The sequence below is a fragment of the Gracilinanus agilis genome, chromosome 1 (genome assembly GCF_016433145.1).
Source record: "Gracilinanus agilis isolate LMUSP501 chromosome 1, AgileGrace, whole genome shotgun sequence".
Lineage (NCBI taxonomy): Eukaryota > Metazoa > Chordata > Mammalia > Didelphimorphia > Didelphidae > Gracilinanus > Gracilinanus agilis.
The window spans coordinates 767,980,326-768,000,006 of NC_058130.1; the positions used below are offsets into that span (position 1 = coordinate 767,980,326).

Genomic DNA, 19,681 nt, shown 5'->3' on the forward strand with positions numbered 1-19,681 from the left:
TGCCTGAATGCAGTTCTTCAGAAATCGGCGGCAACATTTTTGGACCATAAACTCAGCGTCATTAGCACAGGCTGAAGCCAGCTGCCTGAGGCAAGTGTTGGCCCAAAGCTGGGCACGGGGCAGGCCGAGCCCCCCGAGGGCAGAAGGGCCCGGCCCAGGGCGGACACAGCCACCCTGAGCTCCGCGCTGTCCTGGGGCGTCGCAGCCGGGCCCTGGGCGAGGACGCCAGCTTGTCACAGGGTCTAGCCTAGCACTGAAGGTCGTGCTGAGTCTACAGTTCAGCTTCCTGTGAATAAAGAAACCTCATCCACAAGAATGCTTCAAAATGCCGAGGGAGCCTCTCCTTCGTGCTAGTCTAGAAGGACAAGTCCGGGCCAAAGCGCTGTCTTTGGCACTTGCCAGCTCGGGACCAGAAATCGACATTTTTGCCCTCCAGGAGGAAAGTAAGTTCAATCTCCCTCTAAACGTTACCCCAAGGGGGCGGCGGGGTGCATGAAGAGCCAGGTCTAGAGCCGGGCTAGCTGGGGTTAACATCTGGCCTCAGACCCTTCCCAGCTGCACGACTCCAGGCAAGCCATTTAACTCCCACTGCTTAGCCCGACTAGCTCTTCTGGCTTGGAATCAAAACACATCATTATTTCAAAGATGGAAGGTGAGGGTTTGGAAACAAATGTTGCCCCAGGAAATAAATGATCCCAGAGGTCTCCAGGGAAAAATCCATTTGATCTTAAGCCTGGCTATAGGAAAACTTTCCTTCTGCAAATTTTGATAGATGATATAGACTTATTAGAATTTAGGGAGTCTGTAAGCAGGTCAAAGGACTTCTGCAAATTCGGTATCTTTTAAGGAACTACTTCTGTTTTCAAGTCTGCTTCAAATGGGCTTCTGGGCCCACACAGATAACCGAGAGTATGCACAGAGTCTGACTTTGAGGAGAGGTACTATTAGCCAGGAAATGTGATACCAGTTCCTGCATCTCATTAGGAATAGCTTGAACCCCAACTCAAAGGACATTTCCTGCTCCTCTGAACTTCTAAAGAATTCACCATTATTAGTTTTAACACTACCAACACCACCAAGAATGCCTCCTCTCCCTTGGGGCATTGGGTCTTCCCTTCTGCGAGGGCATTGGGTTTCTTTCACAGAGAAAAATACTTGGCACCAGACTTGTAGGTTTGTTTAAAGGATCTGGAATCTGGAGGAAGAGGAAGAAAGAGACAGAGCGAGGGAGGGAGAGAGACAGACAAAGAGAGAATGAATATGAATAAATCTATCTCTAGGGCTCAGTACCTTTTATGTGTCCTATCCATTATACCAGAACCATATATTTAATGCTACAGTTAGTAGGTTCTGGTAAAAAGGTAGATTGTTCCTGTTATGAGTATATTTTAACGTGTAAAACTCAGAATTTAGAAAAGTAACAATACAATCTAAACTTAAACATTTCATGGTGGCACCTGCTGGCAAAGCTTCATACCGCAGTCCTACTGTATAAAATCCTCAAAGTTAGCAGAAGGCTCTGGTGCCTGAATTTTTGATTTTGTTCCACTGACTTGAATTTTTAGCAAGAATGCACTGAAAATTGAATTTTCTGAATAAAAATCATATATTTAAAGGTTCGAAACTATTTTCAAAACCAGGTTGCCTGCTAGTGAATATCTCTTAGCCAAAGAAAGTGTTGTGTTAAAATGTCATTATCTGCTAAAGAAAGCTGAAGACATCTCTGAAATCCATCCATGAGAGAGAGAGAGAACGGACAAGACCAGAAAGACCAGTCACTAATCACCGCAGTGCTAGTTCTCAAAGACTGAAGAAAACAAATGAGTCCTACAACAAGGGGTCTGAACAGAGCATATATTCTTGCCAGTGAATTTTAGCACCAGCATGGAGAATGAACAGCTTCACAGGGAGAGATAAGCTAATGGCAGCCAGGCCAGAGAGCAACCCTCCTGGGGTTAGAGCTGAACCCCAGACCCTTCAGCTATGAGGAAGAGGAGAATCACGTTAACAAACCTATACTGTGTGTGTGTGTGTGTGTGTGTGTGTGTGTGTGTGTGTAAAAGACTTAATTTGGAGTAACATTAAGCAGAAGAAAATAAAAAATGAAGGAAACAACCAGAACAACTTCTACAACAACAGTAACACCACCTCAAAGACAAACAACTTTTAAAGACTTAAGAAGGCTGATCAATGACCAACCATGGCTCCAGAAGACTCATGATGAAGACAAACAGCCTCCAACAGAGACAGACAGATTCAAGAGCACAGACTGGGACATTTTTTTGGGGACATGCCAATATGGGAATTTGCTTTATGTGACTTTGTGTTTGTTATAGGGGCTTTATTTCTCAAATGTAGGGAAGGGATTAAAAAAGACAAAAAAACAAAAAAAGGATAGCGGGGAGGATTTTAGTTGATTGAAAAAAATTTAAACAACTACCTGATGAAAACATTTCCCCATCTTTTTGGCTGTTCAGTCATTTCAGTTGTGTCTGACTTATTGTCACCCCATTTGAGGTTTTCTTGGCAGAGATACACTGGAGTGGTTTACCATTTCCTTCTCCACTTTATTTTAGAGATGAGCAGACTAAGGCAGGCAGGGTTAAGTGACTTGTCCACAGTTTGGAAGTATCTGAGGCTGAGAAGATATCCTGACTCCAGGCCCAGCACTATTCACTGTGCTGCTTAGTACAATGTCCCACTCTGAAGTTATCAAACCTTTCATTGTGTTCTCTTTGGCTTACTGAGAGCTCCATCCTGAGGACACAGCTTCCTTGGCCACCTTTTCCAGCACTGGGTTGCACTTTTACTCATTCCCCCATAAAGTCATTCACTGCTCCTATTTCAGTTTCCAACCTCTCCCTCTACTACCATCACTCAGGTATCTCTCCCTCTTTTGATCCATATTTTATCCCCAATCAAAATCCTGGTAGCTAGTGCTGACAAACTTCTAGGACATTCCCTTCCTTTCCTTAAGGGCCTTAGCTTTTCTGCACTCATACTAAGAGACATCAACAGAGCTAGAGATGCTCCTTTCAACATCCTAATTCCGCATCCTTCAACTTCCTTGTTTCACACGACCTGCTCCTCCATCCCATCTCAGCTGCAGAGACCTTGCCCGACCTTGCTTGATCCCATCAGCTTCCTTAGATTCGATTCTTATTTGTCTACTGATGATTCTCAGGTTGTACTTTACTTACCCAGCATTAACTTTATCCTAACCTATAGCCTTGTATCTTGAATTAGCTGTCCTGTAGAAGTTCAACATGTCCCAAACTGAATTCATTCTATTTTCCCCCAAGCTCCCCACTCCTAGCCCTTTCTCTAGGGGAGGACCGAGCCATATGACTCTCCTCTATCCAATAAAATGCCTGTGGCTCCCTATCAATTCCAGGATTAAGTATCAGATTATCTGTTTGGAGTTCAAAGTGCTTCATAAACTGGCCTCTTCCTTATTCCTGTGTCCTCTGCATCCAGTGACATCTACTGACTTGGTATCTTCACTGGCTGTCACTGTCCCCAATTCTCTCTCTTCACCTCCACCTCTTGACTTCTACAGCTTCTTTCAAGAATCAGTTAAAATCACACCTTCTTTTAAGGCTGTTTCTCTGAACCAACTTAATTCTAGAGCTGTCAGTTCTCTCCAATTTATCCAGTATCTATTGTTTCATGCTGTCTCCCTCATGAGATCCTTGAGAGAAGGTCCTGCCTGTGTGCCTCCAGAGCTTATTAAATGCTTGGAGATGGGCAGTTAGGTGGCTCAGCAGACTGAGAGCCAGGCTTAGAGATGGGAGATTCTGGGTTCGAATTTGGCCTCAGATACTTCCTAGCTGTGTGACTGGTAAGTCACTTAACCCCTTTTCTAGCCTTTTCTCACTCTTCTACCTTGGAACCAATATGTAGTATTGATTCAAGATGGAAGATATGGTTTAAAAAAAGCTTGTTGTGGGGCAGCTGGGTAGCTCAGTGGATTGGGAGCCAGGCCTAGAGACGGGAGGTCCTAGGTTCAAATCCGGCCTCAGACACTTCCCAGCTGTGTGACCCTGGGCAAGTCACTTAACCCACATTGCCTACCCTTACCACTCTTCCACCTATAAGTTAATACACAGAAGTTAAGGGTTTAAAATTAAAAAAAAAAAAAAAAAAAAAAAAAAAAAAGCTTGTTGACTGACTTATTCCATAATGGTTAGATGACTGTATATATTAAGAGTTTATTTTCTCAAAGCTGGGCCCTACAATACTGTAGCATGTTACATTTTAATAAGATGTAAAATCCATTTCTTACCCTTTTCATATGACTATAGTTAGTTTTATTTTCTTTATCTGAGAACTGCCTGTTCATATCGTTGACCATTTGTTAGGGAATGCTTTGTATTTTTATAAATTTGGCTCAGTTCTCTTAACTACTTGAGATATGAGGCTTTTGACAAAGACACTTGCTACAAAATTTCCCCCTAATTTGTCGTTTCCCTTTAATCTTGGTTGCCTTGGTTTTGTATGTACAACCCTTTTTTAATTCGATGTAATCAAAATTATTCATTTCATTTTTTGTTCTGTTCTCTATGTCTTATTTGGTTATAAATTTTTCCCTTACCTGTAAGTCTGACACTCTCCCTAGTCCCCTAATTTCTTTATGGCGTCCCCCGTTATTTCTAGATCAAGCATACATTTTGACTTTATCTTGGTGTTATGGTGTGAGATGCTGGTCTATGTCTGTTCTCTGCCATATGATTTTCCAGCTTTCCTTTCAGTTTTTGTCAAATAGTGAGCTCTTCTCCCAATAACTTGGATCTTGTGTGGGTTTATCAAACACTGAGTTTCTGTGGTCATTAACTACTGTATTGATTTCCTAACCTATTCCACTGATCTACCACTCTATTTCTTAGCCAGTTCCAGATAGTTTTGATGATTATCATTTTACAGTGCAGTTTTGAGATTTGGTATAGCTAGGCCTCCTTCCTTATTATTTTTTCATGAATTCCCTTTATATTCTTGTCCTTTTTTGTTATTCAATTTAATTTTGTTTTTTTTTTCTAGGTTTAGGAAATAAATTTTTGATTGGTATGGCACTGAATAGGTAAATTAGGTAGGATTGTAATTTATATTATATGCCTATCCACGAGCAATTAATCTTTTTCCAATTGTTTAGGTCTGATTTTATTTGTGTGAAAAATATATTGTAACTGTGTTCATATAGTTTTTGAATTTCCTTTAAGTATACTCCTAGGCATCTGATATTGTCTAAGAGTTATTTTATTTTATTTTTAGACTCTTACCTTCCATCTCAGAATCAATCCTGTGTATTGGTTCCAAGGAGAGTGGTTAAGGGCTAGGCAATGGGGGTTAAGTGACTTGCCCAGGGTCACACAGTTAGGAAGTGTATGAGGCCAGATTTGAACCCAGGACTTCCTGTCTTTAAGCCTGGCTCTCAATCTACAGAGCCACCCAGCTGTTCCCTCTAGAGTTACTTTAAATGGAATTTCCTTTTCTATCTCTTGATACTAAACAGAAATGCTGATGATTTATGTGGATTTATTTTGTACCTTGCAACTTTGCTAAAGTTAGTTGTTTCTATTAGTTTTTTGATTGATTCTCTGGGATTCTCTATGTCTACCCCTCATATCATTTGCAAAGATGATGGTTGTTTCCTCACTGTCTATTCTAATTCATTCAATTTCTTTTTCTGCTCTTTTTTTGCTATGGCTAGTGTTTCTAATACAATATTTGGTGATAATGGGCATCCTTGCTTCACCCCTGGTCTTATTGGGAAGGACTTTAGTTTATACCTATTACATATAATGCTTGCCGATGGTTTTAGATAGATGCAGTTTATCAATTTAAGGAAAGCTCCTTTTATCCTAATGTTTTCTAATGTTATTATAAAGAATGGGTATTGTATTTTGTCAAAGGCTTTTTCTGCATCTTTTGGGATAATCATATAATTTCTGTTGGTTTTGTTATTGTTATCTTTACCCTTTTCAAGGAGCATTTAAAATCCCTTTCTGGGAGAAAGAGCTAAATGGATTAGAAAGAGATTTTCCTTGCAGCAATTCTTTCATTTCCCCAAGGCCACATTGCTGGCAAAAGGCAGAGGTGGCAACTAGAACCCAGTTTTTCCTGATACTCACTTGCTTCCCTGAAGGGTTATCCCAGAACTGCCTGAAACCAAAACCTACACTTAAAATTAAGGCTGCATGAACTCAAAACTTATTTCCCTATCATCTCTTAGAGCTTAGTTAGGCTTTAAACAGAACAAATACCCACTCTGACCTCTGTGCTTCAACTCAACACTCTGATAATATCTTGCAGTGATGTAGACTGCAGCCCACCCATGTCTACCCAAAGAACTACTTGTCCATGTTCTTTGTTTTACAGGTTATCATAACTAAAGAATTCCTCACAAATTGGCCAGTCCTCTGGTGATGAATAGCTTCTTCATATTTAATTAGGCTGGTTTTCAGAAAATTGCTACAGTCTGTTGTTGGGTAGAATCATACTTGAAGCCTTGTTAGCACAGTCCACCCAAGTTTGGGAACTCAGGTCATCTTTATTCCATAAAGAGTCATCAGGATTAGGCTTTATTCTCAAGGCACTGCTAAAATCATCTTCTTAAAGCACAGATTTTAACTTCCTTCAGGTATCAAAGAGAATTTCTAAACACTCCAAGTATACAGTCAGTGTAGTCTTTTTTTTTTTTTTTTTAAATCCTCACCTTCCATCTTGGAATCAATACTGTATATCGGTTCTAAGGCAGAAGAGTGGTAAAGGGTAGGCAATGAGGGTTAAGTGACTTGCCCAGGGTCACACAGCTAGGAAGTATCTGAGGCCCAATTTGAACCTAGGACCTCCTGTCTCTAGGCTTGGCTCTCTATCCACTGAGCTACCCCAGTTGCCCCTGGTCAGTGTAGTCTTGATGGAAACCCACAAAAGGTTTTCAACTACCACTGAGGATTCTTGAGACTGAGAAAATACAATCTGCTTTACTGAAATTCACTACATAGTTAACTTTCTTGAAGTACCCTTTTTTGGTAAAGGGAGAAATGCCCTGATAAAACTGCCCTTTGGATACATACTACCGAGAGCTTCTTGAGTCATCTTTCTCTGTCACAAAAACACTCTGGAAAAGACAGAGCAAATATAATTATGTGGCTTCTATCACCTGGTTTTGAAGTTCTTGTTGAATATCAGTTTTGTTCTGTTTTAAGAAAGAATGTCACCTTCCATCACGAAAGAGCAATAATATTGATGAATTAAGTGTCTTGTGCCTTACATTGTGCCTATATGGAGATAAGGAAGAGGAGGGAGAGAAAGAAGAAGAGGGAGGGGAGGGGGAATGTTGCTCATAAGAGGAAATGGAGTTCTTTGTGCTTCTAATAGTTCATGTGAAAGAATGATTCATGGCAAATAATATTAATAGCGACAATGACAACAGCAGCAACTAGCATTTGCAAAGCACTTTAAGGCTGGCAAAGAGCTTTACAAACATTTACAAACAACCCTGGAAGAAGATGGGTGCTCTTATTACCCCCAGTTTACCGATAAGAAAACCCAAGAGTGAGAGAGGCCACGTGCCTTGCAGGGTCAAGGAACTAGTAAGTGTCTGGGGCTTGACTTGCGGTCAACTAGCTGTTACACTGTTTGCTAATGGACCAAGTTTTCCAGATACACCAACAGAATGCAACTGAGTCAGCCTCAGGAAGAGTTTCAAACACCTAGCAAATTATATGGAAAATATTCTGGAAGCAATTTCCCACAATATGGACTCTGAGTCTACTAACATCCAACTCAATTTGTCCACATATATGTAAAACACTATCAATTCTTCATGTATTCTGTATATCAACAAGCCTAGGGTATCTAGGTGGCTTGGTGTCAGAAAGTCAGGTTTAGAGATAGGAGGTCCTAGGTTCAAATCTAGTCTTACTCTTCCTACTGTGTGACCCTGGGCAAGTCATTTAACCCCAATTTCCTAGCCTTTACAGTTCTTTGCCCTTGTTACCCATACTCAGTATTCAATTCTAAGATAGAGGGTAAGGGTTAAAAAAGTCGACAAAGCCAATTAACAACTGTTATTTCATCCACTTATTTTACTCAGTATTTGTGTTGGTAGTATTAAACACATCACCCACCTAAGAGTGTTCAGCTAACATGAATTATCTCTCAGGAAAAAAAGGGAAAGAATTTTATTAAGTGACTTGATCAATATTGAAGAGTAATTTAAAAATAATAATTCACACTGTAAATCCTTTCCAGGTCGATTCAAATAGAAAAAGAAGGAACAATATAAAGAGGCATTCCAAAATGCCTTTGTCAATGAAAACACATTCTAAGCTTTTCTTTGTTTATCAAAAAGCCAGTTCATCAGATGAGATTCAGGGGATACAATTGTAGAAGTAGTTAATCTGTGATCTAAAGTAATAATCTTGTTAATATTTTACAAAATACAATATATGTTTTAAGTGATTAACTTAGTTTAAATAGTCATATAGCTGATCAAGCTGATGCTCCTTCCTCACTTTGCTTCTATCTAAAAGTTATTCTCCTGCAAGATATTGAAACAATTTTGTGCATCTTCCACTCTCTCCCACCAGAGCATAATATCTCTTAAACAGACAACAGAAATTCTTTCATTCTGACTTGTGTGAATTTGGAAGTCATTTTCCTTTTCTGTAAGGTACTTAAGTTATTTTGGCTATTATCAGCCTCCAGAAACAATCTATCCATTATAAGGGGAAATTTGGATGACAAAAAAGTCATTGACAGAAATTCTACACATTTCATTTCAGTGTCTAAACACACGATGGGCACACAGGTCCTGAACCAAATGATCACTTTCCTTCTCTTCATGATAATGTAACAGGAAGATCTTGTGATAATAAGCCATAAAACTTATTTGCCATTTTAATAAAGTTCAGGATAATCAAGACTGGAAACCTAAAATACAGACTAACACATAACCTCTATAACTGTTTCAAGGTTCGGTCTTTTTTTGTTTGGAAGAATCCAAAAGGAGTGCCATCTAGTGCCTAATTGTACATTCAGATTAATTAAATTCAGTGAATGTCTATTATAATAAGCATTTACTCTGTGCCCCTGTGACAGAGGATAGGGGTACAAAGACAAAAGAGAACAATCCCTCAATTTCCCAGTCCTCCCACTAGTCAACATGTGCTCTAAGTCATCCCAATGTGTGGCACTGAGTTCTCTATCTTTACTCTAGCTTTAGAGAAGAGGCAGCCCTTCTCCATGCATGATCTTTCTGCTTGTGTCCTTGATCCCATTGTCCTCTCTTTTTCTTCCAAGACGCGGCCCTTTAGACACAACCGCCCTCCCCACCATTTCTGAATCACTGGCTCCTATTTTACTGCTCCTTACAAACATGACCAGATCCTCCTCCCCCTAATCTTCATTTGATTCTGTTAAGGTTACCTTATAGGTTTCCCACTTTTATGAACTCCTAGGAAAAAAACTACCTATCCTCATCTAAACTTCCTCAAACTATACTCACTCTTCAATCTCTTGAAATTATGTTTCAAGCAAATTGATCTCTCTGTGCCCCATTCCTGGAATGTACTCTCTTAATCTAGTTTCCTTCAGAAGCCTGTTCAGGGCCATTTCTTAAAAGAAGTCTACATTGTCCACTTCCCTTCTTTCCCCATTGTTAGTGACCTCCCTAGAGAAATTAATCTGTATCCATATTTTATTATATTTAATTTTCTATGTACATTCCTTCCTGTCTTTCTACAATCTTAGTTCCTTGAGGATAAGGGATGTTTCCCCTTTCTCTTTGTGCCCTTGGTGTCTGGTGAAATGTTTGGCACATCACAGGAATTAGGTATCAGGCAGAAACAGAATGGAAAAGGATTGTAGCTCTGGTGGCCCAGATCTGTCAAGTGGTGGTTTTGCTAACACTCCAAAGTGGTGTGATAAAATGGAAAGAAGAGCCAGGAAGATTAAGGAAACACTGTGGAGTTCTCAGATGGGAAGATTCAAATGGCCTCTGATTTTAAAGGATTAAACAAAGCATAAAAGAGTTAACAGGTTTATTGCCAAGAACTACTCTGAAAACCAGAAAACAAGCCAGAGCCCAGGATCTATCATGTAGGCTCACTGAGTCAAGTCAATCTGATTTAGGGGTACCACTACCCAAATACTGGGTAAATGAGGAAGAAAGAGATAGAGAGGGGCTGAATTGTGAAGTTATGTTGGCAAAGTTACTCACCATCCATGAGGAGCCAATGGCCAGTCAGAACCCAGATGAGGACAAGCATGACAGAAAGGGAAAAGGAGAGCAGCTCTGCAGCAGTGAAACGTCCACAGCAGCCAAAGGAAATCCTAGAAACAAGCCATCAGCACCAAGGGGGTTAGTTAATGAACAGAACCACTGTCAGATGCTGAACAGAAGTTCAGTGATTTGAGAATATAGCAAAAGAACCGAGATGTTTTATAGGTGACAGATAAAAAAACACTTATTGGTCCAAACAACCCGAGTCTTCTTGAAGTTCAGGTAAATCCCTGAGCTCATCGTGATAACTGGCTCCTTAACTCAAACCATCAACATGAGCATTAACAGGCACTACACAAATTATATCTGAGGAAAGCAAACAATTAAATTCCCTTTATGAATGAATAAAAGAGTATTTATTAAGCATTTCCTGAGTGAAAAATAGTAATTTAAACTTAGTAGGTTACACAGAAAATATTTATTATATTCTTTAAGAAATTTCTGAGAACTTTGATTGCTTTAGTAAGATTAGTCTACTAAAGAGATTAAAAAAGCCTTTATAGATTTTTTTTTATATCATAATACTTATGCCAGTTATACCTCTCCTCATGATATATGGTATTTTTTAAAAGGAGGAAAAAAGTCAGTCCAAATAATTGATATAATGAAAAAGTCCAAAAATGTGTACAATGTGTAAGGTAACATCTGTGGACTTCCTGCCTCCATGAAGGGATGGGCTGGGGTGTCTTTTATCTTTTCATTTAATGAGTTCCATATATATTATAATATTGTATTATAATTTTGTTGCGTTAACTTTTGCTTTCTTGGTTTATCAGTCTTTCCCTTTCCACTGTTATCGTCCCTGCAAACATTCTGCATCAGTTCATATAGATCTTTTCACGTTTCTCAGTTCATCACATGCATCATTTCTTATAGCACAATCATATCCATTACAGTGAAGTACCACCAATTTGTTTAGCCATTTCCCAATTATGGGGCATATTACTGGTTTCCGTTGTCATTCTTACTGTTACCATTCTTGTCTGCTGCCATTTAGTCACTCCTTCTGCATACATCTTGTTTGGCAAGCAGAACTCTTCAGTTCTGGTTTTCTATCCAAAAATGTTTCAAACTCTGAATGTCCATCTTTTATCCTATCTTGTTAACCTCAGATTTGCAGAATAGGTTGCCTTAGGCTACATCCTGAATTCCAGTGCCCTTAGGACATTTTGTTCCATTCCTTTCTCCTTTTTCTAGTAGGTGCAGAATAGTCTTGTGTTATTTGAATGTCCTTTCCTTCGTATTTGAAAAGTTTTTCTCCTGATAGCTTTTAGATTTTTTTTATTAAATTTAACCATTATGTGTCTTGGAATTTTCAGTCTTGGGTTTTGTGCTTCCCACCCCCCATTTGTGAATTCTTTCAATTGGAATTTTATTTTCTATGGTTAGACGTTCTGGGCTGTTCTTTTCAGTTAAGTGACTTGCCCAGGGTCACACAGCTAGGAAGTATCTGAGGCCAGATTTGAACCTAGGACCTTCTGTCTCTAGGCCTGACTCTCAAAACACTGAGCCACCCAGCTGCCCCTATATTTTCTTTTAATATTCTTATTTTTTGCTTCTTTTCTTCTAGGTTGCCATTCACTTCTGTGTATTTGCATTCCCAACTAGTATTCTCTCTTTTGCTTCTTTGGTGAGGTTTGACCTTGCAGATTCAAATTTTTCCTGTTCTGCTCATTATTTCTGCTTTGCAGGACATAAATTCTGCATTTATAATTCTCATTTCTCTTTTGAACTACACAGTAGTTCCATGGTCTCCTCAAATTCTACAAGCTCCTCTGTCTCAGCGAGCATTGAACCATTTATTCAGACATTTGAACTTGTTGATTAGATCTGGAGACCCTGTCTTCTCTTGTTACTGTTTTTTTTCCGATTGATTTATCTGTTTATGCTCAAGGTCTTCTTCTTCTTCTTCTTCAAATCTTTGGTATTTCCAGTCTTTCCCCCTCCTTATTTTGCTTATCACTAACTTTCAGATTCCTTCTCCTTGGATGATGATTTCCCTCAAGGCTAGATCTCAGAGCATCTCGGCCTCCTCCCATTCTAAACAATTCATATTCACTGGCCTCAGTCTCTGCTCCAATGACTTTTGGGTAGCCAGAACTGGCCCCAGCTGGATGCTGAGCTCTTTCCCTCAGCTCCCCACGTGTACCATGTCTCATCACAGTGACCTGTCCCAGGTTCCTCTCTTCAGTTCTCTGGCCTAGCACCAGTAGCTCAAAGCCTGCTTTCCCAGTACCAATGGCTCAGAGCTTTGCAACACTGGTGCTTGTGGGTAATAACCCCAAACAAGCTTCTGTGCCCGAGATGCTGTAGCTAAGGTGGCTGTCAAGGCCTGAGCAAACTTCCACAGCCTGGAGCCAGCCTCTCCGTGGCCATGGCACTAAAACGGGGCGTGGGGTGGGGAGTGGGGCTCGACGTAAGCCTGTGTGGTATCCTTGGGGTCGTTAGTGTGGCCTCTGCTGATGGAGTGGGAGGTGGAGTGCTGAGTGAGCTTACATACACAGTCAGTGAAAGGTATAGGGTGAAGATACTTGAGAGGGAGGAAAGATCACAGGGACCGGAGAAAATGTCTAGTCTGTCATCTTTTTGCTCATGGGACCCAGAAGAGCAATTTATATAGTAGTAACAACATTTAAAGACAAACATTAAAGATCAATGTAATGACCAACCACAATTCCAGACAATGAAACCTGCTACCAACCTCCTGACAGAAAGGGATGAACCCTTATCAGCACATTTTTTTTAAAAGTGTGGTCAATGTAGGAATTTATTTTGCTTGACCATACATGTTTCTAATAGGAACAAATAAGTAAACCAACAAAAATATATGTACAAACATAAAAATAATCTTAGAATTTAAGGGTTTTTGATTAAGGAAAATCCCTTTCATTACTAAATACATCATTTTAGGAATTAGAGTGCTACATTTTGATGAAGCCTTTTCCTGTATCTGTTTTATGGAGGTTTTTTGTTTCCATTTGTTTAACCATGGTTATTGTTTTCTTTAGTGTTGAGTTATCTTTTCATTCATGGTGTAGATCCAAAGAATTCACATAATGAACTTTAAAAAATAAGTTCTTGTGGCCTTTCTGCTAATATTTTATTTATTTAAATACTTAAATGCATGAAAAAAAAAGAGATGGTTCAAATATTAACTAGGAATTCAATTTATAGGGGAAAACTGTATAACATTAAGATTAAATTAAATATAAGTGGTCAAAACCCGTTTCCTTAAGCAGCAAAGGACAGAAGGTCTATTTGACTTCTACCACCAGAAAGGGAACTGAATATAAATTGTACCCACTTATTCTGTTTGAAAACCCCTTAATTGTACCTGTTTATAATGATGGGATGTCAGTGAGTCATGTGACTAAAGGCTTTTTGGAAGGGGCTGTGAGATGGGTGACATGTCTGGAAGTCAGGACTCGGGGCCTGACCTGAGGTTAAAGCCTGGCCAATCAGAGATGCAGAAGGAGTGATGTCATTGGCCTTAGAAGAAAGGGGACACAAGCATGAGCCCTGCCACTCTCTTCCTTCTCTGGAGGGTTTAATGCTCTGCTTGAGCTGCAGTTAGGTAAGCATGGAAGCGTTTTTTTAAGTTAGGGTGACCTGGTGATCCCTCTCCCTCTCCCTCCCTCTCTCTCTCCTTTCTCTGTCTCTAACTTTTACTAATAAGTAATTCTAAATAAATATACAGTCTATAGAGAATTTTATCATTACAGTCCCTATATATTAAGTCCTAGAAAGGAGAATGTTCACATTCAATAGCCATTATTCCAAGCTCTGAGACTCTAAATTTCAAAAGGGAAGCACATTATGATGACCCCAACTTCCCCAAATATATCTTTATTTCCACAGCTGCAACTGGGTTCATCAGGAAGCAATAATTTTATGACTTCAAAGGGAAAGGGAGCAAACTTTTGGGGTACTTCCAGCAAACACAGGCTTTTAACACTCATGTGTCTTGGTGGTTATTTTCAAATGTGAGAGAAAAGCAAAGAGAAGCATATCATTTAATTAAATAATAACAATAACAACAAAACACCATATAAGCCCTTACTTGTTCTGCGGTGAACAGGGTCGTGTTAAATACTGGCACATCGGGAGAAGAAGAAAAGCAAAAGCGATCGTTGCAAGAACTAGAGAAAGAAAATACAATATTAATACACTTGTCTGCTTGCCCTGACACAAAACAAAGCCTCCCTACAATGCAGCTATTCCCACAACTATTGTCTGTCCTAAGGTAAGGAAACTCAAAAAAAAAAGTCAATGTAAGGATAACAGCTTTCTCACTGGAAGGGCTCTTTCTAGAGCTCATGTAGCCTCCCCATTAGTGGCAATATGGATAAAGCACCAGGTCTGGAATCAGAAAGACCTGAATTCAAATCTAACTGCAGATAGTTCCTAGCTATGTGACCCTGGGCAAGTCACTTAACCCTGTTGGCCTCAGTTTGTAAAATGAGCTGGAGAAGGAAATGGCAAACCACTCCAGGATGTTTCCCAAGATAACCCCAAACAGGGTCATGGAGAGTCAGACATGGCTGGAAGAAAACACTTTACAGAGATGGAAACCGAGATACCAGAGGTCAAGTGGCTTGTCCATGTTCACACTGGAAGTTAAGAAGCAGAGCCCAGACACAGAGTTTTAGCCTCTCGAATCTTTCTTTCACCGTTTCACACTGCTTATCAGTTAGGGCAATGGATTCTCTCTGGCTACATCGTTTCGTATTGTGCTTAAAAAACAAAGCTGCTAGGTAGAAGACTGACCATCAACTACCCAAAGGGATGCCTTTGGGTGTTCTGAGTTTGGCCAGGAGTTATACAATCTCCCATTACCACCTAGAAGGAAAACAGATGGTTAAAGAAGTAAGTAGCCGGGCAGTTTCACTGGTTGCCTCCTTAACTCATCAGCACATCAAGGCAGACAGGGGTGCCCGATTTGTTAACTGAACCAGTATCATCTAGTACCCACTAGTATCATCATAACATTTGCAACTTATCATACAACAAATATGGACATGCCTTAGAGGATAAACATTTCTAGTATTAAGCATATGTGCAAACGGTACACAGGGTAACGGTAATGATAAAATACACCCTTCAATGCCCTCCTCCCCCACTCCCCCAATCTCATGGGCGAGACTTTAAAGTCTGTTTACTTTGCCTAATCCTAGTCCTGGCTCTGAAACTTACTATGGGCTAGGACTGGAGAAAATTAAAGAGTGGTGGGCCACCTTTCTGTAGTGGCAACTGGCATAATTAGGGTTACTATTATTGTTACTTTTAGGCATGTCTGAATCATTAGGAAGGAACTGGAAGTGTATTAACACAACTAAGGCCACATACAACTCTCTCTCTCTCTGTCATTAATTCTCACCTGCTTGAATTTTCTCCTTGTTCTTTTTGTCTTTTGGCAGCTCTGAACAGATAAGTATAGGAGCAAGGGCTTAAGTTATTATTAATTTTTTTTATTCTGAAATTAAACACCAACCCAAATGGGCATTTCCATATACATAGAACAGAAAAAACAAGGCCTATAAATGAAACTGTCTAGTATTTAAGGCTTGCTTTTCTTTTTAAATATATAATAAATTCAATATGTAAGTTTCAAAACTGTCCTGCTTTGATTCTTCATGGCCCTCCTTCAGTTCCTTTCTAGCATTCTTAAAGAAAATGTTTAAATGACCCTCTTTTTTCCTCTCCTTTTTTTGGGGGTTATTCTATCCCTAACAACCTTGTCAATCCTCCCCTCTTTTATCCTCCCAAATTAAAAAAGAAAAGCCAAATGCCTAAGTTATTATAAATTATCTCCATGAATAAATACTTGAGGAGTCAGACTTCATGGAAATAAAAACTTGTACCATATACTACACAAGTGCATTTTTATCCTTGGAGAAGAAAGCCAAATTTTTTCCTTTCAATGTTAGAACCATAAATAAACAGGGAGAACCATTTACCTGCTGTACATATTGTAAAGACTACTTGAACAGAATCAAAGAAGAAAAACATGACTAGAAGGGAGACAGAGGCTCCAATGGGAAGGAACAGTGCTTGGGTGGAGTCAATAGTTTGGATACCTGCAAAAGAAAAACAAGACACATTTCATTAGGCCCTTAGGAAACAAAACATACCCAAGCTTGGTCACTCCCAGAATCATACAGTATGTAAATTGGTCAGCTCCTTTGTTTCTTCTCTATTTCTTATTATTCATCACATGTATAAAGGACAACTTCCCCAAAAGGAGGCTGGGGTGGGGCAATGAGATGCCAACTAGTTGATCTGACTGTTATCAAGGAATACAGTAAGACGGTCTATTGAGGGAAGTAGCTAAAACTCCCTTTTAAAATGACTTCTGATTTTGTATGGATTGAATTATTCACATTCTCTTTTCCCCATGGCTACAGATAATTTAAGAATTGCCCAGGGAAGACAGTAGGCTCTCGATGGAAACAGGGTTGTGTTTAACAGTAGCTTCAGTGTAAACATTAAGGGCCTACCATGTGCAAAGTTTTGAGGATACAAAAATAAAAACAGAGCCTGCTATTGAGAAGATTACATTCCAATAATGACTGGTTTTTCCAGAGTACATCTTATTGGAACCTCACAACAAGACTGTGTAGGAGGCACTGCAGATCTGATCATTTCTATTTTACAGCTGAGGAAGCTGAGGTCCACCCAGGGAAATAAAAAGAGGTCTTGCATGTGGTCATGCAGTAAGTTAGCAGCCCTAGAGGGTGAATCTGAAAGGCCTTCCTGTCCCCAAGTACTATATTTAATCTACTCGATCAATGCTCTATGATAGCATGAGCCAGGTAAATGGATATGTCTATGTTTATATAAATAGGTAAAAGCTGAAGGGGGTAAAGGAGAGACCTGACAAAAGCCCTGGAAATACCAGAGGAAAAGCTAGCTAGACATGGCACAAGAGATGTTGGAAGAAAGAAAAGGAACCAGAAAAGTGAAAAGGAGAATGGCCTAGGGTTTGTAAATGCCACCAAATCTATGATCTCATCACTGCAGTTTGTCCATCTTTCCATGAATCCTGCAAAGAGGTTCCAACCAAAGCCTCCTGGTCTCAACATCATGGGCTGCCCATCTGCCACTCTTGCTCTCTGCCCAAACTTCCTCTTCCAATCAGAGATTTCTCTACAGCTTCTGGTCCTGGTAATTGTTTTCTTCTGGGACCGTCAGCTCTCTGGGTTCTATTCCTATCTGCCTATCATTCCTCCTTAGTTGCCTTGGCTCCATCCTCTTCCAGATTTTGGTCCCTAGCTGTAACAGTTCTCCATGGCTCTTTGCTGAACCTCTTTCTCTTCTCTCTCCCCACATTTACTCCTTTGGTAACATTATCCGGTCTCATGGGTTTGACTATCATTTCCAAGCAGATGATTTCTAGATCTATCTAGCCCTGGCCTGGCCTTCATCCTGAGCTCCACTCCATCATTAATTGCTTATTGGACATTTCAAACTTTATGCCCCACAGGCACCTTTAACTTAACAGGTCCAAAACTGAACTTGTCTCTTACCTAGCTCTGACACATCCCCCAAACTCTGCCTTCCTCCAGCTTTCCCCAGGACAAAAGTCCAGGGCATGTCCATTCTTTTGAGTCACTTAGGGACTCATTCATGCCTCCGTTTCAGATAATCAGGTGCCAAGTCTTGTCAATTCTCCCTCTGATATGTCTCTCCTTTCCATCTGAATTCTCCCAATATGGCTACCACCTTAGTTCTAGGCATCAACCCTTTTGTCTGACTATAGAAACAGCTCCTAATTGGTCTCTTCCTTAAATCCATACTTCACTGGGCAATCAGTGACAGTCCTAAAGCACAGGTCTGGTCATGCCCCTTCCCAAGAAAGACGCTCCAAGACCTCACTGGGATCTCTCTGGCATTTCAAGTTCATGCCCAAGTTTCCAGGCCTAATGCACATTGTTCTCCTTTATGTATGCTGTAGGTTACCCAGACCAGACTGGCTGCCTCATTGACAAACATTACATTTCCAGTCTCTTCTGTTGCAGCTCAGGTTGTCCCCAATACCTGTGGTATTTTCTTCCCCCGTCTTTTCTTAATCTCTCCCTCTGTCTCTTTAAGAGGCAGAAAAGAGGCAGGAACAGAAACATTTCTAAGTAAGAGTTAGCTAAGAGCTAAAGTTTATGTCACCTAAGAGATGAGAAAAGTAAATAAGAAAGAAACAGTTAAGAGAGGGGGCTTCTTTTTCTCTAGTTTTTTAGAGAGGATGAGGTCTGTGTTGGTCTCTCTCAGTCAAGAGGAACTGACAGTTTACTTCTGACAGTTTGGATAGAAAACCGGATTTAAGAAGGGTGTACGTGAATTAATGTTTATTGATCAGCTTAGGTAGCTAATCTGTGCCCTCTAAGGCAGTTAGAACAGGGTTTTTTAGAAATTTGAGTTAGGATTAGGATCTTAGATATAGTTATAAGATATTAGAGGAATAATCTCACCTTCCTCCTTTCTATTTCATATCTGAACTTCCTTCCAAAACAACTGTTTTTGTGTTATATCAAACTGCTCTCCTCACTTTTGTCAACTCCTACCAAAAATTTAACTCTTCGCATCTCACAGCTCATCTTAGCAACCCTTCCCTGACCTTCCGTCTACTGCCAGTGCCTTCCTGCTCCCTAAGAAAAAAATCACCTTATATAGAGTTTGTATAAATCTGTATTTCTTACAGATATATATGCAGTTGGTAGGATATATGCTCCTTAAAGGTTAGGACTTTTTTTGGCAGGGTGGGAGTAGGGTTCTTTACATTCTCAGCATTTAGAATACTACCTGGTATCTGTAGGTACTTAAATGCTTGTGGGTAGACTGGTCTTTTATATTTCATGGAAATCATCATCAGTTAAGTAACATGCTACCATTTACATATTCTCATTGAGGCCTCTCTGTGGTCCTTGGGGTAACCTGCAGGTTGGAGTTCTCTAAAACCATGGTAGTCTAGGATTTATAGCCACATAAGAAAACAGAAGAATATGTGTGTTAAAGATCATCTGAAACCCTATGTAATTTCCCAAATAAAAACCTGCCCATTCTCTTAAGTGTGGGGGTCCAGGGTCCAGCCTTTTTGGTCTGTTACTGAGACCCTGTAACTAAAGAATTATACTATTTTTATGCCAAGGACTCTGAATTACCTTCATTTTTACAATGGAGTCAGTTCAATTCAGCAAATATATTAAGCACTGACTAATATAAAGTATTAATACTAGGTGTTGGGGATGCAAAGATAAAAATGACATGATCCTAAGTATAAGGCAAAACTGATGATTTTATATTGGGGCCATTTCAGTATGATTAGGCATAAAGAAATGAGGAAACCAGCAAATAAGTGGTGGAATGGGGGCAGCAGATGAAAAAGCCCTGAGGAGATGGAAAAGA

General features: G+C 39.9%; 1 protein-coding gene across 1 annotated transcript in view; it reads right to left on the reverse strand.

Annotated features, from left to right (window-relative positions):
- SPPL3 (signal peptide peptidase like 3) overlaps nt 1-19,681 on the reverse strand; it is a 140,170-nt gene that overhangs the window by 9,299 nt on the left and 111,190 nt on the right. The window contains exons 4-6 of the mRNA XM_044673955.1: nt 16,243-16,362; nt 14,346-14,424; nt 10,223-10,335 (exon numbers count right to left, since the gene is read on the reverse strand). Of these exons, the coding sequence (XP_044529890.1) occupies nt 10,223-10,335; nt 14,346-14,424; nt 16,243-16,362 (312 nt within the window). The remainder of the gene's footprint in view (nt 1-10,222; nt 10,336-14,345; nt 14,425-16,242; nt 16,363-19,681) is intronic.